The 26,472-nt window shown below is 50.0% G+C and overlaps 1 protein-coding gene across 7 annotated transcripts in view; it reads right to left on the bottom strand.

Moving 5' to 3' along the window:
* Positions 1 to 26,472, bottom strand: part of RGS3 (regulator of G protein signaling 3) — a 242,348-nt gene that overhangs the window by 62,008 nt on the left and 153,868 nt on the right. For all 7 annotated transcript variants that reach the window (XR_012642096.1, XM_074973668.1, XM_074973669.1 and 4 more), the window contains 2 exons: positions 24,873 to 24,916; positions 4,117 to 4,239 (listed from right to left, as the gene is read on the bottom strand). Coding sequence is in view for 6 of the 7 variants with exons in the window: in XM_074973668.1 (XP_074829769.1) it covers positions 4,117 to 4,239; positions 24,873 to 24,916 (167 nt within the window). In the remaining variant the exon portion in view is untranslated. The remainder of the gene's footprint in view (positions 1 to 4,116; positions 4,240 to 24,872; positions 24,917 to 26,472) is intronic.

The following is a 26,472-nucleotide window of genomic DNA, read 5'->3' as shown; positions in this document are numbered from 1 at the left end:
TGCCCCGTCAGGCATTGGGATCTCAACCCAGAATTCCAATGGGCGGCGGAGACTGCGGGATAACTACCCATAGTGCAAAGCTCTGGAAGTCTATGCTAGCCTCGGTACTGTGGACGCACTCCGCCGACTTAATGGTCTTAAGTGGGGACACACACAATCGACTGTAAAAAATCAATTTCTAAAACATCAACTTCTATAAATTCAACCTAATTTCGTAGTGTAGACATAGCCTTAGGTAGCAGCCGGCTGGCTTTTAGCTAATGCACTAAGCTCCAGAAGTCCCCGGTTCGATCCCGCCCACTGACGACCGGGGTCTGCAAGGAATGAAGATGGGCAGGGGTAAGGTGGGGTCTGGCAGATATGGGTTAGAATCTCATCTTTGTTCCAGCAGCACAGAGGAGCCAGAAAGCTGCTGGATCTCCCCAGCTGGTTACTCACCCCCTCTAGCCACCACTGCCGCATGCGTGTGTCAGGGCAGGAGAGGGGTGGCACTTCAGTTAGTCTGGGCTAGCACTCTGGCCCCATGGGCTAGAGCCAGTCAGTGGAGACTAGACAAGCCCCAGTCTCCTCTAATTTGTGCTAGGGCTGGTGCTGCCCTAGAACCAGTCCCAAACTCAGAGCTCATTGGCACCACCTCCCGTCGCCATGCCCAGGGTGTCCTGCCAGCAGAAAAGGCAGTCCTTGGGCTCTAGTTCTGGCTCTGACCCAATTCCCTGGGTGCCACTGGGCAAGCTGCTTGCCATTTCTGTGCCTCAGTTCCCCGTCTGTGCAGCTGGGACAAGGCCCAGCAGCCTGGACGGGGGAGTCGCAACTGCAAAGTGCTCTCAGATCCTGGGCTGGAAGGGACAAGGGAAGGGCAAGAGAGTCACTTAATAAAATAGCACCAATGGTGTCTTCAGCTGCAGCATTCTCATCATGTCCCAGCCTCCTCCTCGCCTGCTGCCTCTGAGCCAGTGGGAACAATGCACAGCCTTGCGGCAGTGACAATCCCCACTGACCCCAGGACTGCATACGCATATTCCAATGGGCTTGACGAGGAATTCACTTGGCATTCAGTCCACCCATTCCAAAACCATGGGAGATGGTGAGAGGTGGCCAGTCCATAATCTGAGCACCAGCTCCCCAGCGCCAGCCCTGCCTGGTGCGGGACAGAGACTCCAGGCCTTGCAGCTTCCTCTGTGATTGGACTCAATGAAGAGCCTCCCTTATGAGATCGGTTCAATCTCAGGGCATGAAGGACACCACCATCACTCCCCTGATTAAAACAGCATCTGGATTCACTGCAAATGCTGACCCTAGAGGAATCCCCTGATGAATCTTAGAGCCACGCCAGACTGGGCAGACCTTTTCGATGGAAATGATTTGAACACTGGGTCTAGAACTGTTGACAGGATCCCTGCTGACTCGACACATAAACCACAGCAAATCCTTACACCTTGGCTAAAATCAGTGAGCCAATTCATCTTGTGTGTCAGGTGAGTTTTGGCACAGCCCCTCGCTGTGTATATCACCCCGCACAGCCAAAGCCCTCAGTGCCAGAACAAACTGCCTGTGTCATCAGGACTCAGAGGGAGATCACGCAACCCCTGGTCCTTCAGTGTAAGAGCTCCTGGCAAGCTTCCTGTTGGCATTTAGTCTCTCTGATCATTTCCTCTACCCCACTCCCAGGAACGGCACCCACTCCAGCCCTGGCAGACCCTTCCCGCACAGACTCAGCCTCACTCTTCCCCTGGTCTAAGGAATGACACCTGGGAAGGATGCAAACACCAGATGATGCACAGCTAGGATCTAAAGCAGAGGTGGGCAAACTACGGCCCGCGGGCCACATCGGCCCGCGGGACCATCCTGCGCGGCCCCTGAGCTCCCGGCCAGGGAAGCTAGCCCCCGGCCCCTCCCCTGCTGTCCCCCCTCCCCTGCAGCCTCAGCACACCTCGCCGCCGGTGCTCTGGACCACCACTCCTGCTGGGCAGCGTGGCTGTGAGCTCCTGCCACTCTGAGTGGCATGGTAAGGGGGCGGGAAGGGGTTGGATAAGGGGCAGAGGGTCCTGGGGAGCAGTCAGGGGACAGGAAGCAGGGGGCGGTTGGATGGGGTGGAGCTTTGGGGGAGGGCAGTCAGGGGACAGGGAGCAGGGGGGTTGGATGGGATTGGGGTCCCAGGGGGCGGTTAGGGACGGGGGTGTGGATAGGGGTTGGGGCAGTCAGGGGACAGGGAGCGGGGGGGGTTGGATGGGTCGGGGGTTCTGAGCAGGGCAGTAAGTGAGAGGGGATGGATAGGGGGTGGGGTCCAGGCTGTTTGGGGAGGCACAGCCTTCCCTACCAGGCCCTCCATACAGTTTCGCAACCCCGATATGGCCCTCGGGCCAAAAAGTTTGCCCACTCCTGATCTAAAGTCTTCCCTAAGAACACTGCTTACACAGGCAAACCCTATCATTGTGCTGAGCTCTGCAGTGGTGGAAGGGAATGTACAGGATCAGGGGATGCCCCATAGCTCACCTGCCCCAGCCATGGACACGGCGTTTGAAGATGGAAGGAGGAAAAGGACTGAAAACAGGCCAAGCCTCCCGAATCAGCCACAAACCCATCAGCACATCAGGAAGTGGAGCTACATCGCTCCTCCTTGCTGAGACTTCAGCTGGACTGCTCAGGTTCATACATTGTCCTGGCAATAGCCTACACTGCAATATCACCAACATACGACATGTCTTGTTCCGAGTAGGAGTTAGCTAAGTCCCCACGGGATGGACAGATGAATACGGAGCCTTGTCACCCAATGGAGGAGGAGGGGGAGGGCATTACTTGACCCCAGGTTATTTGCATTTCCTGGGGGTTTAGTTACTAATCGGGGGTCTCCAACTTGTTTGTTGTTGCCTCACAAAGCTATTCCAGCTCCTTTGAAATCTGAGGGAGAAGGTGTCTAGAAGCTCTGTCTCCTGCAGTCAGTTTGTGCTGACCCAGTTTGGGACGCTGCACATGAGTCAGGCAGGAGGCTGAGACCTTCTGTTCCTCAGCACCCGCCTTGCGTCTACAAATGCAGCAAAAATGAGAGCCTCAGACCTGTGCTTCAAGCAAGGCCGAACATGGGCAGGCCAGGCGGGGTCTGGGCGAAGTTTTAAACATTCTCCCAGTGCTGCTCTAGGAGCGGTGCAGCTCCACTATCAGAGTCATGGGGACGTGCTTGTGTAGACAGGACCCAGGTATTCCCACCACCACGGCACCTCGAGGGCTTTAGACTGAGCCCCTCTGTACGAGTACTGCCATGATGGCCAGCTGCTCCAGTCCTCAGCAGGGCTGAGAGAATGGCTGCGAGCCCCGGACGGTAGAAATACCAGACAACGCCAGGAGTTTATACTCCTCTCTGCTCCCACTGAAACAGCGGAGTGAGCCCAGCTCCTGAGGGAAGCCAGGGCCCCAGCATGGAAAGCCCCTGGCACTAGCAGGCCCCCTTGCTGGCAGGTTCAGCAGTGCCCAAGGAGACCAGGGGTCTCTCACCAGGGCAGGGACTGGACATGTTAGGAGCCCAGGTTTGGGAGGCTTCTCACACTCTGCCCGTTCTCTGCACAGAGCACTCCAGTCTTCTCGGCTCACAAGCCGACTGCATCTCTTTAATGCAGGAGAGCTGGTGTTGCCACCTCAATGTGTAGGATAAACAGGGCCTCTCTGTGCCACGACACCAGGCTGCTAGGGCCAGCCTGAGGCTACCTTGCTAGAGAAAGGAGGCACGGCCCCAGCAGTGCAGCTATGCAGGACCCCATGGCTCCAGCCTTTCCATTAGGGCCCAGAGTTCACAGCCTGAACCTTGTGTGCATTGCAAGGCTCTGCTTCCCCTCTGTGATCATCCCTGTCCTGCAGCCATGCATTATCTCTGGGGAAGCAGTTAAAAGTCCATGTGCTGGAGCTGTGCCGCCTTCACTGTCCAAATAGATACCCAGGGAGCAGGACACACCAGCCCCTTGATGTGAGCTGGCAGGTCCTCTGGCTGAAGTTGGTTTTTGAGAGCGTGGGTCCTGGCAGGAGTGTGGGCTGAGCAAAGCCCCTATGACAGGGAAGGCCCCAGCCCTGTGGTGCCAGAGGGAGGATGCCCTGTCTGCCCAGCCGGCCAGCCCGCTGGCTCCTTACCTTGTTCTCAGCAGGAGCTGCTGCCGGATGCTGCTGCTTAGTGATGTTCTCAGCCAGACACCAGCAGATCCTCTTCTTCTGCTCCTGGGAGTAAGCCTCCAAACTTAATAAGCACTCCGACTTCTGACGTAAAGGAAACACAGGCAGAGAGCGAGGTCATTAGCAGTGTGTCACAGGCCCTGGCTTTGTTTGCAAAAGTACAAGCTTCCCAAACCCCATCTCGGATGAATGTAAGTGCAAGTGGAGAGCTCACTCTGAGTAAGTGCCCATCACTTCAGGCACTGAGGAGCCAGGAGATAGCAAAACAAAGGGTAAAATCAGTTCAGAAGTGGCACACTGTCAAGAAGCTTGAAAGGCTGGCTGTAATGTGGAGCAATGGGATTTTTGTTCCCAATAAGTGAGAGCGGTGTGGTGAGAGATGGACAGAATGTCAGCAATATTGCATCACGTGACACCACAATGGAAATGCGGCTATTGAGCTAATTCAGAGGATGGAAATTGTTCTTTGCTGTGTGCAAACAGCGTGAGACTCCAGAGCCTGTACAACGAAAGCAGCCAAGCCTAGGCTGTGCAGGGCTAGGGCTAATCTAGGGAGAAGCTGGAACCACCAGACCTGCACAGAGGGGTGCCAGGTGGCACAGAAACGGCTCCTCCCTTTTGCAGCAGCTTGGCTTAGGGGCAGGGGCATCAGGTTCATGTGGACAGCACGCTGTATCTGTGATCAGGCAAATTCTGCATGAGACATGGGGCGTGATGCTTCCTGGGGGTACCCAGGATTGTGAGGCACCTTGCTGCCATGCATCCTTAGCATGGAGCAGCCTTGTCTATGCCTGCCTGGGGTCAGCTCCCCGACTACACCAGCCATGGGCAACACAAGCCCTGCTGTCCCTGGGCAGACACACTCTACTCTCCAAGTATGGCCCTGGAGTGCCCGGCCCCTGCTCCGCCTGAGACACAGGATTCACAGATCCGCTGGTCCTAAAGGGACAGTGCCCCCAGCTTCCCTGGTACACCTCAGGGTCCCGCCCCGCTCAACTCACAGTACGTAGGTACATTTCAGTGAAAACACACACATGGTCACTGAACACAGGACAGAGAAGTAGCAAGTAGAATTAATGGAAACAAATGGTTACATATAAACTAACATCACAAGAGCTTTCTAGAGCCTGAACTTAACTAACAAGGCATTCTCCTGTCTCAGAAAGGTTAGCTTCCCCAGAGCACCTCACCCAGCATTAAACAACCAGACCGGCTGTGAACCTCCATTCATCAGACAACCAGCTGGCAGCTTGTCCCCTGGGTCAAGGTGTACCTCTACACTCCAGACATAGTTCTAACTTCCTACCCTTATTGTCTTCACTTGCACCCCCTGCTGCTTGTGTTTTCCTGGAGAGAACCTCCCCTGGAGGTGAGGCTCTGCAATCTCTTCATTAGCATTTTGCTCAGACTGTAAATAGGTGTCCATGGTGAAGTATACATTAAATTAAATTAAATTAAATACTCAATTTAACATATAGCCAGACAGGTAGTTAAGTGTTTCCTGCCTGAAATAAACTTGTTTATCACCTTCTGGTGACCACCTCCAACTCACAGCCCTTAAGAGTACAGATACATAACTCCTTACGTATTCCCCATATGTTCCACTCACACTGGCTATGGTGACCAGTGTGACAACAGAGACCTCACATGATGCCCTTGACAAGCTATGATGTAGAGACCAGACCCAGGGGACTGCTGTAACCCTTACACAACCCTGTTCCTCCTCCAGCGGCCACCAAGCCGTCCCTGGGTCACACGGGGAAGAGCCACCAGGAACAACGTGTGCTGAGAAAAAGAAATGATGGAACTCATCCCAAGCAAAGGGGCTTCATGGGCATCTGCCTGGTGCACCCCCAGGTGCCAGTGAGCTTGCACCCCCATCCCAGCACATATTTCAGCCTCTCCCATCTGCTGTGACCCCATCACACATACTTTGTAATATGTGAGTGGGAACAAACTGCTCTGCTCTCCCTTGGCCTGTTCCCTGGGTCAGCTCCCACCCCAGGAGCTGGTGAAATCCTCATGCACACCCGCAATGGGAAACATCGCCAAGCCTCTGAACTGCCACCCTCTTGCCCCAAAAGTTACATGCTAAGCAGCTACGTGGGGTCTGCCTGGGGCCTGGCAGATCTACCTTCACATATGGCCCAGCAGGACCTGCAGCTGGATGATTTCACACTGTGGTTAATTTTGCAAACCAAGATTTTAAGAGTGACCTGCAAGTAATAAAATGCTGGTCATGGGCCTTTTAACTTCCTTATCAGGCTTTTTTATGCTTCAATGTGTTTTTTGCCTAATGGGTTTTTCTATCAGAAAGGTGAGGTCTTAGCTATTCTGTTTTCCTGGAAGGCTCTGTGGGCAACTTGGGAACTTGCAGGTTTGTGATATCACAGAGTACGCAGCTGGGAGGAGAAATGTTTTTTAGTCAGATTGTTTAAATACCCCTGGGGGAATTCTGTACCACTGCACACAAGCGGAATTCATGTTCCCCACAGATTTCGTTGCTTCCCCACAGAAAAATGACTTCTGAGGGGGAAGCAAAGGGAAGCCATAAGAGCGGTCACGCACCCGTCCCCAGCAGCATGGGCACTCAGTTCGGGCGACTGGAGCAGCTGGTAGAGAAGTAAATTACCACCGAAGGTGGGGGCTTGACAGTCATGCATGTGAGAGAGACAGACATTCTGTCCCTCTTGCTCACTATTGCAGCATGCTCAGTGTGGAGGGGCAGGGCTTCGAGGTATTTCTGAGGAGGTAGGTGTGCGGCAGGCTCTGTCCCCTCAGGCAGAGAAGAATGTAGCAGCCTGCCTGCTTAGTGAATTGTTCCCATTGTTCTTAGTGAATTCCCCCAGGAGTATAAAACAGGTGTAAAAATTTTAAGGCTCCTTTACATTGCCAGAGTGCTTGTAAAGGACAGTATGGCTTATAAATGCTTATGGTGCTTCAGTGATTAGAACTGATCTAAATTTTTGGACTAAAATATTTTCCTATCACAAATATGCTCCATGAACTGTTTGCTACTGACCTTTCTGGAGACAGTCAGTAGCCAATATAAATTGTGAGTTTGATTCTCCAGCCTTCACTTGCTCTTCAGTTGCCTATGATGTAACAATGAGCATACGGCTGCATATATTTGTTGACAAATAACTAGAAATAAAGAGTAAAACCTAGCTACATTACTCTTAGAAAGAGGAGGTTTGGGGATTTCCTCCAATGCTTCCCACTCCCATTCTCCATCCATTGTATTAGAGTTTAAATAAATTACCAAAATAATTGAAACCAGTGTGATTATATTGCGCTATTTTGACAAATGAAATATACAGAATTTTTAAATATTGTGCAAAGAATTTTTAATTTTTTAGCGCAGAATTCCCCCAGGAGTATTTCAAATGCTGTAATTTTTGTTTGTTTTTTAAAACTCATTTAATTCATATGCACTACAAACTGTTGGAAGAAAAGCTCACTGAGTTAAAGAGCAACACTCCTCTATTTCAACTAAGGAAAGCCCCCATTCTAGTTCTCTCCTCCCCCAAGGGGACCACCAGAAAACACAGGGAAGACCTGATATAAAAACAAGTGAGGTATTGAAAACAAAGGCCTCCTTGGGCCTTCTAATCCATCATCAAAATAAAATAATGGCACAAAACCAATAGCCCCTGTCAAGCTGCCTACAGTGACTCAAGAGCGTGAGTATCAGCATCCCGGCAGACTGTTAAGAACCAGGGCACAAACCGTGAAAGTTTTATACTTAGATTTCATCAACCACTTATCAAGTGCAGCTCTCACACCAATGACAACACCTGAAGCCAATCCTATAATAAACTATACACAGATTTATCAATAGGAAAAGGAAACAAGAGAGTTATTTACAAGGTTAAATGTTAAGTTTCAAAAGATAAGAAAAACTTCTATAACAAGCAAGCTCAATATGACCTTTAGGGCTAATCCAGGCTAAGCACTGCAGACCTCTTGCTTGTGCCTACAAACCATCTCCCCAGAGTCCAAGCAGCATAGAGATAATCAGCTCCTTCTTGTTAGCAGCTTTTATTCCCCTCCTCCCATGTGCTCTGAGCTGCAAACTCAGCTGATGGGACGAGTTCACTTGCATGAATCATCTTCAAGGGGGGAATTACAGAACAACAAAGTTTCAGAGTAGCAGCCGTGTTAGTCTGTATTCGCAAAAAGAAAAGGAGTACTAGTGGCACCTTAGAGACTAACCAATTTATTTGAACATAAGCTTTCATGAGCTACAGCTCACTTCATCGGATGCATTCAGTGGAAAATACAGTGAGGAGATATATATACACACAGAACATGAAAAAATGGGTGTTATCATACACACTTTAAGGAGCGTGATCACTTAAGATGAGCTATTACCAGCAGGAGAGCGGGGGGTTGGGGGGTTGGGGGGAGAAAACCTTTTGTAGTGATAATCAAGGTGGGCCATTTCCAGCAGTTAACAGGAACGTCCAAGGAGCGGGGGGGTGGGGGAAATAAACATGGGGAAATAGTTTTACTTTGTGTAATGACACATCCACTCCCAGTCTCTATTCAAGCCTAAGTTAATTGTATCCAGTTTGCAAATTAATTCCAATTCAGCAGTCTCTCGTTGGAGGCTGTTTTTGAAGCCTTTTTGTTCTAATATTGCGACCTTTAGGTCTGAAATCAAGTGACCAGAGAGATTGAAGTGTTCTCCGACTGGTTTATGAATGTTATAATTCTTGACATCTGATTTGTGTCCATTTATTCTTTTACATAGAGACTGTCCAGTTTGACCAATGTACATGGCAGAAGTATGTTACCCTCTTTAATATCCCACAATAGTCCATCTGGCGTCGATGGAACTTGCCTGTTGGGCAGGACTTTCTGTTAGAAACCAACATTTCACACTAGTTAATGTCTTCCTCCTGTCTGGTGATTTACACAGTCACAAAAGCTCACAACACAAATGCTCAAATATTACCTTATTATATGGGGTACGAATGCTATAAGTGAGATTAATGCCAGCAGCCACTCACAAGCATTCAATAAAGTCTAAACCCTAAACACATCCCTATCCTTCTAATACCTGCTTTAAGAATCCTAACACTCAGGCAAGCCAGACTGGCTCCAGCTAGGTATTTGTCTGTGTTCGGATGAGACGGGGGCCCTGGTGTGAGCTTGCCCCTGATCTACCAGCATCACAGCCCCATTTGCAAGTTATCTTTAAAAACATCATTTGTGGATTCAGCTATCACAGGGACAGTAAAAGCTGCAGGAGTTCACTCTGGGGCTGTGAACCTGGAGGGCTTCCTGTTGGCTGGCTGGGCAGGGCATTGAGAGTAATGTTTGTTGACATTGTCAGTTCAAATTCTCTTTTTTGGGAGGGGGCTGGAGGGGGGATTTCCAACATGCCTAAGAGAGTTGTGTGCACAGTTCCCAGTGACAGTCACTGGGCACCTAAGTTCCTTCGGTGCTTTGGAAAATCTCTCCCTTTCTGTGTATTTTTAATAAGGCCAAATTGTCCCTGAGTTGGGAGCTGGAGGGGGCATTTCAACACACTCCATAAACCAGAACAGACCTCTTTGGAAAGGGGAATGCCAGGATTCCCTTGCCTGCTTCCTCCCATCCTGCCCAAAGGCATCCTGTCCTGATGATGCCACCCCCACCCTCCACACTACCACCGAAGTCTACAAATGCTGTTCTGAACATCAGCTAGAGTGAGCGTGACACAGTGCCCCTTTCCTTGCCCAGCACTCCCAGCCTCTGCCATCCTGTGGTGTGCAGGCCCAAATTCCAATCAGGTAGATCAATCTGATCTTCATTATAACAGGTTGATACACAATCTTTGGAGCTTTCTGAAATCAGATGAGTGGCAGCATTCACTGATGTCCCAAAATCACGGCATGGAGCGAGACTGCCCTGTCCTCTGAGGTCTGCAGCAGCAGAAGTGAATGATTTCAAAGAAATCAATAGAGCCTAATAGATGTAAGTGTAGCTAGGGGGAGTCATGTGACTGCACAGCTACTGTAACTAATGCATGTTCCACAGTCTATACAGAGCTTCAGCAATTCCCCTGGAGCAAGGCTTAAAGAGATTCCAAGTACATTTCATCTCCACTTTACTGAGAATGATTCAGAACTCACCTAATCCCATGTTACAGCCCCTGGCTAATTAGATGATAGCTAGACTTGGCAGAATTCAATTTTTTTCGTATATTTAGACAGACAATATCAATGTTTATTTTTAAGCTTTTTATTATTTTAATCCATTTACATTTTCACAGCTGCAGGAAATTATGGGGGTGACAGAAAATGGGGGCCAGACAATAATTATTTAAAGACAGTAGGTGCTGAGACTCAAGAAGTTAAAGCTTTATAGCTGTCAAAGAACAAATTGACACATGCCAAATAAATATTCTTAAATTAAACTCTAGTAAGTTCTCAAGCAGCATTTTTCTCCCTTGGCCAGTCTGTAAATGTCAATTATTATTGATGGAAATATTTTTTCATCGGTTTGCATGCGTGCAGTGAAATTGACCTTAACCAACATTTACCGATAAATATTGAATCCTTCCAACCCTAATTATAGTCCCATTCATTTGATTGCATCTGGCCTACAACAATGCTCAATTCACAGACAAGTATCCCCACTTGGAAACAGCAGAATGGGAATGTTACTCACAGCGCCACTGATGGGAGACTGTCCCACGCAGCCAGGGAGAGGGGAAAGAACCACACAGTCTCTTCTGCCTATAAAATCAGGTGTCAGCTAATCTGAGAGCACAAACACTGCCTTCATGATAACCAGCTGGGCATCGTGTGGCATTACGACAGGGCAGAGTAAAGGTGGTGGGGCTGCCCTAATTGCATCTCCAGACCCTAGCTGGTTGGATTTCTTTTATGTTTAGCTTTTCCATTGAGAAAATGGGACCTCACAGCCTGGTTGCTCTGTGTGGGCATTTAAGAACCCACAGTTGTTTCCCTAAAAAGAGAAGCTTGACCCAGTCTCTTGATCCGATTCCCCCTCCCTGCACAAGTGTGATGTGCAGCTGCTGGGTGCTGCCCTACCCTGGAGCCAGCTGCAGTGCCGTGGAGAGGCAGGTCTGCTGAGCACCAACACCTCCCTCTGAAAATCAGCCCCTGTTTGCACACCAGACAGACAGAGGGCAGATACATGAAGGGTTAACAATCAGCCAATCTATGGCTCTCACATACACAGCTTGTCCCCTCAGCTAGTTCCCTGCCTGTGTGTTGAGGCCCATGCGCATTGCCAGACTGGGTCAAGCTGAGTGCCCCCCTAGCTGGTATCCCAGTGCGGAACAGCAGCAGGTGCACCGGCAGTGTCTGCTCAGATGAACACAATGCAGTTCCTCCATGCTGCCCTCCGCTGTAAGAACCTTGCTAATCAGGGACCCCTGGCTCTCCTTTCCTCAGGGGGCAGGGCTTCCGACTCATACCCAGCAGGTGCCTGCAAGGGATCTGGAACCCCAGAAGCCCCCGACTCAGTCTGGGACTCTCAGATGTCGAGGGCAGGCAGAATGCACAGCAGCCAGCTGATCCCACCTCCCCTCTGCACTTAAATGCAGCCCAGACAAGCACACTGCACAGAGACGGCCTGTGAGCTCAGGCAACCAGCCGCCCTGCTATTGTTTCCATTCAGGGAGCTGCTGCTTCCCCTGCCAATGTTTGCAAAGAGAAACGCTGGTTTAATCTCGCAGTGCTGGGGAAGGAGGATGCAGATGGCATGATGGGGACATTTGCAACCAGATAAAGTGCCCGACAGGAGTATTGCCAGCCGCGTTCTAATTGGCTGTTTACACAGAGCTTTCGAAAAACATGTTATTGCAGTTGCTCAGGGTGGGCCGATGTGGGACACCCCCTCGTGTGAGGCTGTGACATGCAGAGCAGGGCTGGCCACGGGGAGCCACCAGGGGCCAGCCCTGGGGTCAGACCATTCCTGCTGGGCTCAGGGGACCCCAGGATGGACACAGGCACCATTCAGATAAGCAGCCAAAATCTCAGACCTTCAAGAGCCCTGCCCACAGCCTGGCCCAGCCCAGCCTGGGGCAGTGAGGCTGGTTAACCCAGCATGGGCATCAAAGTCTCACTCCCAATACACTAAGCAGTGGGAGCAGGAGTCGGGTTGTGGTAGCCAATGGCACTGGGATGGGAGGGCGTGCTGGAGACCTGCACTGAGCTAGGGCAATGGGCCATGGGCCCTGCTGCAGACTCAGACACCCATCTCTGCCTTGGTAATAGTCAGGGGCCGGGGGGCCCCATCCCACTATTGCCCCCACCTGTCTTACAAACAGTGAGCTGCCTGGGGCAGAGCACAGCTCTTTCCCTGTGTTACTCCGCCTCCAGCACTGTGGGCTCCTGGTGCGTGACTGGGGCTACACAAACAAAACAACTACAGCACGAGGCGGGCAAGTCTTTTTGAAATGAAATCTTTAGAGACCGTCTGCATTGGAACCATTCTCCTCTCCCTGCTGGCACCCTGTCCCCACAGCCCCTGCCCCAGGTCATGCTGAGAAGGCTGTTTACAGAGCTCCCCCCATACAAAGGGACGAGGACACTCCTTGGAGATGCTGCTGCAAAGGGGGAGCAAGCAGAGAGAGTCTGTCTCACTTCCCATCGCCCCACTCACACCCACCACAGATGCATTACTCCTACTCCAGATAAAGCTGGGCTCTGTGGATGGGCTTGGATCAGCCAGATCAACCTGGGCCTGAGCCAGGCAGAGAGGAAAGGTCACTAGCCCAGATCACCCCACTTCTCTGCTCCAGCTGTGCATAGCTCACTGCGGTTCAGGGAGGTGGGCAGGGAGCCTGCGGGCAGTGGGAAATATGAAGCCTGGGGGGCGACACACCCTGCACTATCTGTTCCCTCTGGCACAGGCCCAGAGCGATGATAGCTCTCTGTGGCTGGCTGGAGCCGCAGCTCCAGTAACGAAGAACAGGGATTACAGCCAGGGGAGGTTTCAGAGTGGTAGCCGTGTTAGTCTGTATCAGCAAAAACAACGAGGAGTCCTTGTGGAACCTTAGAGACTAACAAATTTATTTGGGCATAAGCTTTCGTGGGCTAAAACCCACTTCATCAGATGCATGGAGTGGAACGTACAGTAGGGAGGTATAAATACACAGCATATGAAAAGATGAGAGTTGCCTTACCAAGTTTGCGGGGGGGGGGGGGCGGGGTCAGTGCTAACGAGCCAATTCAGTTAAGGTGGAAGTGGGCTATTCTCAACAGTTGGGGTGGAAATTACTTTTCAACTGTTTGAAATGGACCACCTTGTTTACATTGGCCTCATTAGCACTACAGGAGAGTATGTAAATCCCCTGGGCTTGGGGAGAAGACAGAACTCGTCAATCTCTGCTCCTCACCAGCGTCAGTATAACGGAATGTAACGATGCCACTCTCATCAGGGCATTAGATTAAGAACACTTCATCTTGCGAAGCATATGAGACACTCTAGGGGCCAGATCCTCAGCTGGGGTAAGATGGCATACGTCCAGGGAGACTATGAAGCTAGGCTGATTTACACCAGCTGTGGGGCTAGCTCTCGATACCTTAAGCTGCCAATTAAGTAGCAGTCAACCCAAATCTGTGTTTGGTAGCAAAACTTATCCAACAGATTTCTTGTTCAGCTGCCTCGGAGAGAAAAGGGCAGTGATTAATTGTATGAGCGTATGTATTCATCTGTGGTTTAAAAACCGGACCTGAACTAGGCTCTAGGAGAGTTAACTCAATATATGGGAAATACGATTATATTCAAATTAACTGTCAAACATGCCTCTTTCTGGTGCCATATGGGCCAAACTCTGACCTGTGTGGCTGGTGTAAATCCAAGGGAGCTCCTTTGGAGCTCATGGGGTCCTTGAGATGTACATCAGCAGCCACGACACAAGCTGATCCTGTTTGTATAAGGCCTTAATGCGGCAGCTGAATGCACCATGTGAGGCCTTCTGCCTACCGGGGCTCTGCATGGGCTCAAGAATCCACCGATGCAGAGCCGATGGCAGGATCGGGCCTGGCTAGTGACCGGTGCCATTCCCTGATGCGCGCCAGCAGGCCCTCCCGTGCAATGCCTAGTGCAGGACTCAGGCAGTGGCGGTCCAGTGAATGCCTGGTCCAGCAGGGACATCCTGCGTTGTGCAGCAGGAATGTTTGGTTTTTAATGTGTTCACTGAAGTGATTTTAACATTAACACACTTTATTTTAAAAAAAGACAATGACAATGCTCTGAAAAGTCTGCCCGTCCTTCCACACACATTCCAGCACAGAACCGAGCATTACCAGGGACATTGCAGTCTGCACTCCCAGGCTCCAGTCGGACTGGGACCCCTTTGTGCCAGGCATGGTACAAACAACTAGGAAGATTCACTCTGTGTCCTAAGAGCTTACAGCCCAAACGCTTACCTCCCTAACAACCTGTATCTGACAGTCAATGGCAGTTCGCTATTTGCCTGTAAATAATCATTACAGTCAGGAGACCTTTAAATCTATGTAAAGTGATCTATTTGTGAATAATTAGAGCAGTGACTAATCGTAGCTTTTCTGTTACACTGCAGTATTCACTGAGGTTTGAAATCTCCACTCTGTTAAAAACAAATAAAGCAACTGATACGCAGCTAAAAGTATTTCAATATCCAGAACACACTTGATGATATTACTAAAACTCCTACATTACTGAAGAAAATCAATATTTATTCGTAAACCATCTAAAGAATATCAGGCCCCCGGAGAGCAACAGTCTACAGAGAAATGCTCTTCTTGGAGTGAGAGCACAGCGTGATGGGCACGATGGAATCCCTCTCTACTTACAAAGCCATTAAAGAAATTAAAGTTTTCATTATAGATGACATGCAGAAAATAAATAATGAGACAAGAGCTTCCACCAGCAGCTGCCTCGATCACACAAAACCACCACAGCGGCTGTTAGGTCTCGGGTCTCTGCGCCCCTGGGTGCCATGGTGATGGGTATGCTGTAAATAAGCGTAACAACAACTACCTCCACCACCATTCTGGATATACCGCAAAGCGTAATTACTGCTAGTGGCTGGCCTGCTGCCTCCTGGAATGAGATTCCATACCAATGCTGTGCACCACTGGAGACTTCCTTCTCTAACATGGCAGGCCTCTCCCACACAGCTATGGGCAGAGCTATAATCACAGAGCATTCCAAACAGGGACAACCTCCCAGACCCCTTTAGCCATCTTAGATAAGCATAGAGGGTACTCCTGGGGAATTCTGCATCACTGTGCATGCACAGAATTCATGTCCCCCGCAGATTTCTTTGCTTCCCTGCAGAAAAAGGACTTCTGACAGGGAAGCAAAGGGAAGCCATAAGAGTGATCACATGCCCCTCCCCAGCAGTGTAGGCTGGTCAGTCGGGCGCCTGGAGCAATCGGTAGAGCGGTAAATGACCAGCGGGGGTCGGGGGGCTGAGCAGTCATGGTGTGTGAGAGAGAGAGGGAAACGCTGTCCCTCTCACTCAATACTGCAGCACACTCAGCAGGGCTTTGGGGTATTTCTGAGGAGGCAGGCTCTGTCCCCTCAGACAGAGCAGAATGTACATAAGAACGGCCATACTGGGGCAGACCAAAGATCCATCTAGCCCAGTATCCTGTCTTCTGACAGTGGCCAATGCCAGGTGATCCAGAGGGAATGATCAGAACAAGGAATCATCAAGTGATCCATCCCCTGTCGCCCATTCCCAGCTTCTGGCAAGCAGAGGCTAAGGACACCATCCCTGCCCATCCTGGCTAACAGCCATTGATGGACACTATCCTCCATGAACTTATCTAGTTCTAGCCTGCCTGCTTAGTGAATTGTTCCCATTGTTCTTAGTGAATTCCCCCAGGAGTATATAACAGGTGTAAAAGTTTTAAGGCTCCTTTACATGGCCAGAGTGCTGTAATAAAGGACAGTATGGCCTTACAAATGCTTATGGTGCTTTAGTGATTAGAATTGATCTAAATTTTTGGACTGAAAAAAATTCCTATCACAATGTGCTCCATGAACTGCTACTGACCTTTCTGGAGATGCTCAGTAGCCAATATAAATTGTGACTTTGATTCTCCAGCCTTCACTTGCTCTTCAGTTCCTATGATGTAACACTGAGCATACAGCTGCATATATTTGTTGACTAATAACTAGAAATAAAGGAGTACTTGTGGCACTTTGATAGTCTCTAAGGTGCCACAAGTACTCCTGTTTTTTTTGTTTTTTTTTTTTTTTTTTTGCAGATACAGACTAACACAGCTGCTACTCTGAAACCTAGAAATAAAGGGTCAAACCTAGCAACATTACTATTAGACAGAGGGGTTTTGGGGATTTCCTCCAATGCTCCCCACTCCCATTCTCCATCCATTGTATTCTAGTTTAAATAAATTACCAAAATAATTGAAAGAAGGATGATTATATTGCATTATTTTGACAAATAAAATATGCAGAATTTTAACATTGTGCACTGAATTTTTAGGCGCAAAATTCCCCCAGGAGTAAGAGGGGCACAAGCCTCTTTACTCAGCTTTGCAGATCACCTCCCATTTGAAATTCACCTCCTGATGGAGCTCTTGCAGGCCTCAGGCAGAAGCACCTTGTGCTGAATTGACCATTCGCTGGCAAAGAGGAGGAAGAGGAAGGGGGGTGCCGTGCCAGTGAGGGACGGGGAATCCAGTGGTGCTATCCCCACAGGGACACTGAGAAGAGAGCAATGGCAGAGTCCAAGGGAACCAGTCTCCCCCGCTTGCATTCTTGCATGCGGCTGCGCTTTGGAGGGTGGGAGGCAGTTGAATCACTGCAGGATGCACTCATCTTGGGCCAGGTTTGCCAGCAGGCCCTAGCAGCTCTCAGGGCCGGATTAACCTTTTGTGGGCCCAGCGCCAAACATATTTGTGGGCCCCTATGGAGGCAGTGGAGCATGGCGTGGGGAGGTCAGTCCCCAGAGCGAGGGGCCAGCCAGGGGCAACGGGGCATGGCCTGGCAGGGGTGACCCTGCTCCGCCCAATGTGAGGGCACTATTTACAAACCGGTAGTTGCCAGACACACAGTGGCCTGCCCGGCCCTGTGCTGCCAGCGTGCCCCTTCCCCTCAGGGCCAGGCCCATGCCACACCACACAGCCCCTCCCCCCCGACTCCCTAAGTCCAGAGCCCCCCCGGACTCAGTATGCCCAGAGCCCCACCAGACCCACCCACAGATGTACAGTGCCCTGCACAACACCACCCCTGCCCACAGCCCCACAACTGCCCAGCCCCCCCCCCCACAGAACCCCCAATCCCTAGTGCCCCAACACACACAGCTCTTCCCCACCCCTTCACAGCCCAGCACCACCCCCCCCCAGACTCCCCACAGACCCACTATCCCAAGCCCTGCCTTCCCACCACACTCACCGGCCTTGCTGGGAGGTGACTGTCTGCTGGGCTGAGCCGGCAGCACAGCCAGGGTTGGTCCCAGGGCGGGGAATAGTTCCAGCCCCTCAGGAGTGGCGCAATCAGCCAGGCCAGGTCCTGCCCCGGCCAGGCTCCCTCAACACGCACTTGCCTGGAGGGGCCCAGCCAAGCCCTCTGCAATGACTCTCCCTCCCCACCCACCCCCAACTGGCTGAGACTGTCCAGGTTTCTGCACCAGTCCCAGGCAGTTCAGCTCCAGGGAGACAGGCGGGGCCCCACAGGTGGTGGGAAGCAGAGAGTGCCCAGAGCTGGAAGTGCACTGGGGTCTGGCCAGGGGGTGGAGAGGAGCCCTCGGCCAGCCAGCAGGCAGGCCGAGAGGAGCAAGTGGTGGGCGGGGGGAGCCAGCGGGGTCTCGGGGTGCACTGCAAGTGGAGCAGGCCAGGGCCCCTTCTGAGCATGGGCCAGGCTCCATGGAGCCACTGGAGCCATTGTAAACCCGTCACTGGCAGCTCTGCATGGCTGAGACAGCCCAGTGAGGCCAAGGGTGCCCGTGAATCTGACTGTGTAACCTCAATGTCAGTTCAGAAGTCTCGCTCCCAGTGAGGCTCTGGCACACTCCTGTCGCAAGCCATGGCTGTCTCCTTGCTGTCCTGGCCTCCCTCCCTTGGCTCTAGTCTGGAGCCAGCCACACTCAGCGGGAAAGCACTGTTTACAAAAGGAAGCAGGCTCTGTTCCCACAGTCTGCAGGGAGGCTGAGCTTTGTGCCCAGGCAAAAAGGGAAGTTACGCAGCTGTCGCCCAGACGGAACAGCACATCCATCAGGACGACCAGGACAGCCCCTCTGAGGGGCACACACTGCTGGCTCGGGGAAGCACGGACACCTGGGACTTTCTTTTTTTTAAGGCTGTCAACTTGCGTTCCAGAATCTCAGCTTTCATTTAAAACAGACTGAGTCTCTAGCCCACACAACTCTGAAGATAACCTGGAAAATGTGACCTAGTATAGCCAATGAATGGAGTGATGCCTGCCTGACTCTGTGGTCAGGTTGAAACAATAGCTCACAGAAGTAAGCACTGGCCTTACCTGTACCGGGGGGCAGGTACTCTGAAGCCCAAAGATGATAACTAAAATACCATTGGCACTAACCACAGAACTGTAGGGCTGGAAGGGACCTTGAGAAGTTCTCTAGTCTAGTCCATTTCTCACCATGCCCCCCGCTGGGGCAGGGCCAAGTAAACCCAGAACATCCCGCACAGATGTTTGTCTGAAACCCCCTCAGTAACAGGGATTCCACAACCTCCCTTGGGAACCAGTTCCACTGCTTAACTACCCTGAGAGTTAGAACTTTCTCCTCAATATTTAACCTAAATCTCCCTTGCTGCAGATTAAGCCCATTACTTCTTGTCCTGCCTTTGTGGACACTGTGATCTTTATAACAGCCATTAGAGTATTTGAAGACTGTTATCAGGTCCCCCCTCCGTGTTCATTTCTCAAGACTAAACAGTGCCCAGTTTTTTAACCTTTGATCACAGGTCAGGTTTTCTAAACCTTTTGTCATATTTGTTGCTCTCCTCTGGACTCTCTCCAATTTGTCCACATCTTTTCTAAAGTGTTGCGCCCACAACTGCACACAGGACTCCAGCTAGGCCTCACCAGTGCTGAGCAGAGCAAGACAGTTACCTCCCATGTTTTACATACGACACTTCTGTTAATACACCCTGGCACTACCCTGCATTATAGGCTCATAATCACTTTGTGATCCACTATAACCCCCAGATCCTTCCCAGCATTATGACCCCTAGGCAGTTAGTCCCCATTTTGTAGCTAAGCTTTGATTTTTCCTTCTTAACTGGAGAAAGTCTTCATTGAATTTCACCTTGTTCATTTCAGACCAATTACTCAATTCATCAAGGCTGTTTTGACTCTAATTCTGTCCTCCAAAGGGCAGCAACCCTCCCAACTTGGCATCTGGGAGGGATAGGGCAATGCTAGTAATATCTTTGGGGTCCACTGCTTTAAACGAATGGAGTGTCCTACTCCATGGGGCAGGGCTGCACTGCTCCTCCAGGAACTACGAACAGTGGGTGGAGATTAAGGCAAATCAGCTAGGTTGGAACCCACCAGACAAGTAACAACACCTGGGGCGGCTCATGCATACTGCTTCAAACTGGCTTTCCAGAGACCAACAGACAAAGAAAGGACTATTGGATAAATAGCCAGAGTTCAAACTGACTCAGGCTCTTCGTTCTGATCCAGTAAACAGCCAGGGCCTCCTGTCCAAAGGGTGCCCCAATTCTCATGGAACGGTTGGAAAGACTGAACACTACCAGGGGCTCATGAGACTGAGGGCTGACCTATAGTAAGCTTTTAGCCTGCATATAGCAACCTTTATTGTCTTAATATGTTTTCTTTGTGGTGCTTTTACCTTAAGAATAAAGGTGCTTGCTCAGAAGGAGCTGTTTGGACACTTGTGACTGCTGGCAATATATTGGTCATAGTTCTCAGAGAGAAAGCAAAGGCTAGGCAGACTGGCTTGCTGGGGATATCACAGTATAATTCATGGAGCTGTGCAGCCTTAAAACCCTGGTCTGGAAGGAGAGAGACGTGGGTGACAGCTGGGAGCTGTAAACCTTTAAATGGGTGCCCTTGAGAGATCACAGAAAGGCAATACAGGTGCAGTTACCCCAAAACTGTGACAGTGTCATCAGCAAATTTTATACACATACTCTCTACTCCATTGTCCAAGTCATTAATGAAAATATTGAACAGTACTGGACCCAGGACTGACCCCTCCTGGACCCCACTAGATACATCTTCCTGTTGGACCGCGAGTTATTGATCACTACTCTTTGAATGAGGTCTTTCAATCAGTTGTGCACCCACCTTGTAGTAATTTCATCTAGACTGCATTTCCCTAGTTTGCTTAGGAGACTGTCATGTGGGACTGTGTCAAAAACCTTCCTAAAATCAAAATATATCATGTCTGCTGCTTCCCCCAATCCACTAGGCCAGTATCCCTGTCAATGGAGGTAATCAGGTTGGTTTGGCATGATTTTTCCTTAAAAAAATCCATCTTGTCTATTCCTCATAATCCTGTTGTCCTCTAGGTGCCTACAAACCGATTAAGAATTTGTTCCAGTACCCTGTCAAGTATCAAAGCTGGGCTGATATTTCATTGCTGATCAGTGCACGAAAGAAGACGGAGGAACTTGACTGTGATGATCCCATAACCTAATGTGAGTCACGGCCTCCTTCTACCACCTCAAGTGGGCACAGCTGGTTTTGTGGGGAAAGCTGGAGTGAGCCCACCCACCACAATTTGACCACTAGAACTCTCATGCGCCTTTCTTCTGGCTAACAGCTGCACTTTGCATTTCGATAGCACTGTACATCTATGGATCTCCAAGTACTCAACAGACAATGAATTCAGTCCCAGAACCCCCATCCACTGCAGATGACCCCACCAATGCACTGTGAGTTTAAGTGGCTCGCTCAAGGTCACCAAGTAAGTCAGTAGCAGAGCTAAGACTGGAACCCAGCGGTCCTCTCTCCCAGGCCTGTACTTTACCCACCAATCCTCCCTCATCCCTTAGTCTAGCACTGGCAACAGCTGCATTATTCTCCTTAGCTCCCAGGACAGTAACCTCTTGGTCATGGCAGTGAGACAGCATGTCGACTGGGAGAAGATGAGGGCGTCAAGATTCACAAGCTCTATTCCTGTCTCTGCCATTGACTCACAGGTATGCTTAGGGCCCTACCAAATTCACAGCTGTGAAAAACGCGTCATGGACAGTGGAATCTGGTCTCCCCCATGAAATCTGGTCTTTTGTGTGCTTTTACCCTATACTAAGCTATGGGCTGGGTAAAAGTATACAAAAGTACACAGTGTTTCTCAAACTGCGGGTCCTGACCCGAAGACTGCAAGGCTATTATAAGGGGGATCACAGCAGTGCCACCCTTACTTCTGTGCTGTGGCTTGTGGCGGTCCTGCCTTCAGAGTTGGGTGCTCAGACAGCTGCTCTCCAACTGCCGAGCTCTGAAAGCAGTGAAACGTAAGGGTGGCAATACTGAGACTCCCGTCCCTACAATTGCCTTGCAACCCCTTCTTGGGTCAGGACCCCCAGCTTGAGAGATGCTGACTTAAGGGCTTTACAGGTTTATATTTTGCTGGTTTTAAATACATGTTCATGCTTTGTTACACCATGAAATTTAAGATTTAAATATCTAAAACCATGAAATTCAAGATTTTTTAAATGCTATGACTGTGAAATTTATGAAAATGGACTATGAATTTGGTAGTCCCTAGGTATGATGTTGGGCGAGTCATTTCCCCTCATGCGCCTCAGTTGCCCCCCTCTACAGTTGGAATGACATGTCTCTGTTATGCTCTTTTATGCTCTGTTATGTTGAGCTTTATGGAAGGAATATGCTTCATCATTACCTATCTCCCCTCACCTGCTCTCCCTGAGCCCCCTGCCTGTTCTTGTGTATTCACAATCACATTGTTTTATTTTTTAAATCCCTTCCTCTCTCCCCCCCTCCCCGCCCCCCAGTGCTGCATGAAGGGCTCCCCTAAAGCAGCAAAGCAGGCGTCGTTGCCTGACTGGACAGGGAGTGACCCTCGCTATATATACCGCGGGTGGAAAACACACAAAGGAAGCAGAGTGAAAAAAAACAGAGAAAGAACATTTCCCCTTCCCTCTGCCAGCTCCAGCCCTCACTGAGACAGGGCAGGCCCAGCATTTTCAGGCAAGAATGCAATTTGTACAGCTCCCTTGGACACCCTCAACCAGTTCTCGCACCACGTTGGGCAGGGAGTCTACCCTTGTTCTGCACCCGCCTGAACCAGGCACAAAGGCTCTGTGCTCTTTCTAGCAGTAGGGAGTGACTGGGTAGAGAGAGAGGGTGGCACTGGTGGAAGGGAAAGATTAATGAGATGCTGGCTGGGATGGCAGTGATCCCCCAAGTCTGAGAAAGGCCATAGCTTTTCAGCAGAGATGAGATGCACTGTTAGGGCGATGTCATCTTTGTGTATAGAGGCTTTCACTGATCAAAGCATGGGCAACCCCTGCTGGCTGACGAGCCACAGTACACGGCTGAAAGTATTCCCTTGGCTTTCAGACTAAGGTGAACAGTGGAAATCAGAAGGCTAGACATAACTTAGAGAAGTGGAGACAAGGAGAAGAAGGGCTTCCTAAATCCTGTATCACTGGCCTAAATCCAGAGCTACAGTCCTCAGCAGCAGGGCTGAAGAAATTAATGCCAGGGAAGAGCAAGAAGTGAATGTTTCTGGCTTTTGATCCAACCACCACGTTAGCCAGGGTATCAGTTGTGGCTACCAGGGAGCAGAACTGTGGGACAGATTCACAGTGACATTCAAACCCGGCAAAAGGACAGAGCTTAGCATTTCACTACCACTTGGCAAGAACAAGCCAACTCTGCACAAAAAACTCCTGCAAAATGTTTCTGTTTATCGGATCTAAACCTCCAAAAATGGTACGTTGGAATCCAAAATGGAGCTTAGGCTAGGGCTCCACTAGAGAGTTTACAGTGGCACAGCTGCACCAATCAGAGGCGCCGGAACGGGGAGGGACAGGGGGCTATGCCCTCCCACTTTTCACCAGCTGCAAGGGCGAGCAATGGGGGAGAGGGGGTGGAGAGGAATGAGTGGAGGACGGGGCCTCGGGGAGAAGGGGTATAGGGGCGTGGCCACAGTTCAGGCACCGGTGGCCCCCCCACTTTTAGGGAGCTTCTTCTGGTCCTGGCATGGATGCCGGTATGCCACTGTAAACGCTGTGTAGCTACTCTAAGCCAACAGGAGAGAGCTCTCCCCACGACTTCATTCCTCCAGCCCCCTGCGAGCAGCGGTAGCTAAGTTGGCTGGAGAAGCTCTCCCGACGACATATGGGCCGGTGTGCACAGTGCTAAGTCGGCATAAATTCTGTCGTTTGTGGGGTGGTTAATTCACACCTTGGAGAGACATAATTTATGTCCACTTAAGCTGTAGTGTAGCCATAGCCTTGGACAAGGGTTGCACTTTCCCACTGACATGCTCTGTGCGTCAAGGGGAAACTGACAATTGGGCAAAATGCTACATTTTAGGGTCACAAAATTATTATTATTGATTTGTATTACGGTAGTGTGAAAAGGTTTCAAACGAGGGTGGGGCCCTGTTGTGCTAGGTGCTGTATGTAGCATAGGGAGAGATTTCAGAGTCGGGAGATTTCAGCATAGGGAGAGAGTATTCCTGCCCCACAGATCTTATAATTGAAATAGTCAAGACAAACAAAGAGTAGGAGGGCAAAGAGAGGGGGAAAGTAACTGTGCCATGGTCACACAGCAAGTTCTAGATCCAAACTCCTGCCCTGAAATCAGGAACAACATGGAGTTACTTGCAAAAAATCAAAACAAAAAGCAGGCAGAAGATCTGGTGACTGGGTAGGCTCATTTCACAAAGAACAAGTTCTGCAGCTTTCTCAGCTCATTTCTGACCAAGGAAACTTGGCTAAAATACAAGTGATTATAAACATGTAGATGACATTCAGTCATTTCCAATCCGTATGCTCTTTTAGATCTGTTTCTCTAAAGCAGTCTTTTACAGTGTAATTCCAGTTATGCAAATGCTCTTTATCTGAAAATCTTAGTTATCTGAATCCACTGTGTGCCCTCCCTGAAACCTTGTTAGTTAATTACCAGCTAATTACTTCTCAATTAGCCTCTTAGCACCTCATAGTGCTCATTAATGACTTTGTGTTTGTGTAGCTGTTCTGAGCAGTTACCTGCAGTCCCTGAGACCTAATCCCATTTCAGCAGTAAAAGAAACTTGACGGGATTATATGCAGCTCAAAATAGCCCTTCCATCTATCCCAATGCCCAGTTACCCAAGGCCACTGGATAAATAGGAATTTACTATGTGTTGGGTTTGGTTGTTCCTATTTGATTGTTTAAAAATCTGAGATTTTGAAGGCAAGAACAGAAAACCACCCATAAAGTCAAATCAAAACCAACTGGCAAAGAAATCCATGAGTGGGCTAAAGAATCCATAGGCGCCAATCAGAAGTCAGAGCAGTGGGGAAAGATCTGCCCCCAGACGGATTGGCGGGGAGGAAAGGGTACAGGCATCAATGCTTCACTGCCTCCTGAGTCACAGATTCCACTTAACAGCTTCTTACTCATATACGCTGGCTGCAGCCATTTATGTTTCCTTTCCCGATTGGCAAACTAATTCAAAAGAGAAGTGAGATCGATCCATTGTCCACGCTTTATCCCCACTACAAAGAATTGGTTAGTGTGCAGTACATTTTAAGCTCTGTGGAGTTTAACTCCCAAAGCTCTACACTCACCTCTGCAAGGTAGAGGATGCAGAATTTCAGATCTTCAGAAGAACCTGTAAGGAAAAAAACAAGGCCAAAATCAGGCTTTGGCTGCATCTGGGCCTCCACAAGCAAAGATCTCTGGCACTGGCAGAGGAATTAGCTGTGGGGTTGCATTTAATGAGCAAAGGTTGAAGTTTTGCCGAGGCAGGTTGTCAGCTGGGAGCGATGTCTGCTGCGGCAGGCTTCCACGGGGGTGGATCAGGGTTAATGCAGCAGGCAAACTGGCGCTGGTCTGGAAAGCGGAGGTGCTTACCATTTACTCACTGCACAATTAGGGCTTTTTTCCAGGCTCATTTCCCTGAAAAAGGTCCCTCTCTCTGCCGCAGCTGTAGCCTGGTGGGGTTGGTCAATGCACTGTGCAGGCAAGGGCCAACATGATGCAGAAGCAAACCAAAGGGCTGCTTAGGGCCCTGTTCCACTGGGAGCTGTGCAGCACATGGGTTGGGTCAGTCCCCCTTGGCAGCACTGAGATCAGAGGGGAATGTCACTCAGAAATGGCTGCCCTCCTGGCAGGTTGCAGACCTAGGTCTCTGGGAATTAGAAGGCTGGAGCTAGTACAGGCAATTGTCATTATACACAGACACACCCACTTACCCCTGGCCTCCTTGCTGATCACTGAAAACCTCTCCATCCTAGGGCTTTGGGGAAAGGAATCTCCTAAATTCACATTGGGACACAGGAATTGCCTAACTGCATCAGAAACCCAAGGTCCATCTAGCCCAGTGTCCTGTCTCTGGCAGTGGCCAGCACCAGCTACTTCAGAGGAGGTGTGGGAAACATGTGTAGGGACGCTGCTGTGGGATAACCTGTCCCCAGGGACAGTTCCTCCTTCTGTCTAACCCCCAAGAGTCCTGACAAACTCTTGGCTATTACTACTGTAGCTCTGGATACTCTTGTTACCAGTATAAATGCCCAGTCTCATTTTGAAGCCTTCTAAGCTCTTTTTCTCAATAATTTCATGTGGCAGGGAGTTCCGGAGTCTAATTACACAATGTGTAAAAAAACATTTCCTTTTATGGGTTCTGAATTTGCTGCCTTTCCATTTTGTTGAACGCCCCCTTGTTCCTGTGTGATAAGCCAGGCTGAATGGAGGCTCCTGAAATACCTTCTCTGTTCATGCATTAGTCTGTATTCTGTTATCATCGTATTCGTCTCCTCTGTAAGGTACAGCCCCAATCTTCCCAATCTCTTGCGGACTGGGAGTTTCTCTCTGTCCCTGGTCATTCCCATCGCCTGTCTCTGAGCCCCCTGGATTTCTGCTAAGTCCTTTGTGAGATGGAAAGATCCTCTGTAGCAAGGCTGCCTTCCACATCCCTCCCATCTGCACAGCACATGCAGGACAGGGACACATGTCTGAGCCAAAGGGGGATGGGGCGAAAGACAAACAGAGCAGAGAAGACAAGCTACACGGCAGGAACAAAATGCCAAAGGAGGCAGAGTGCTTGTGCCTCTCAGCAATCACAGCCTTGCCATGCTGCTCCATTTCCTACTCTCCAGTGCAGGGAAAAGGGATGCAACCCCAAAGACTGTCACCTTGACAAGGGCCCCATGAGCCAACTCCAAGTGT

The sequence above is a fragment of the Natator depressus genome, chromosome 16 (assembly GCF_965152275.1).
Source record: "Natator depressus isolate rNatDep1 chromosome 16, rNatDep2.hap1, whole genome shotgun sequence".
Lineage (NCBI taxonomy): Eukaryota > Metazoa > Chordata > Testudines > Cheloniidae > Natator > Natator depressus.
Note: the sequence above shows the minus strand (reverse complement) of the source record. Positions and strands in the feature narration are given on the sequence as shown.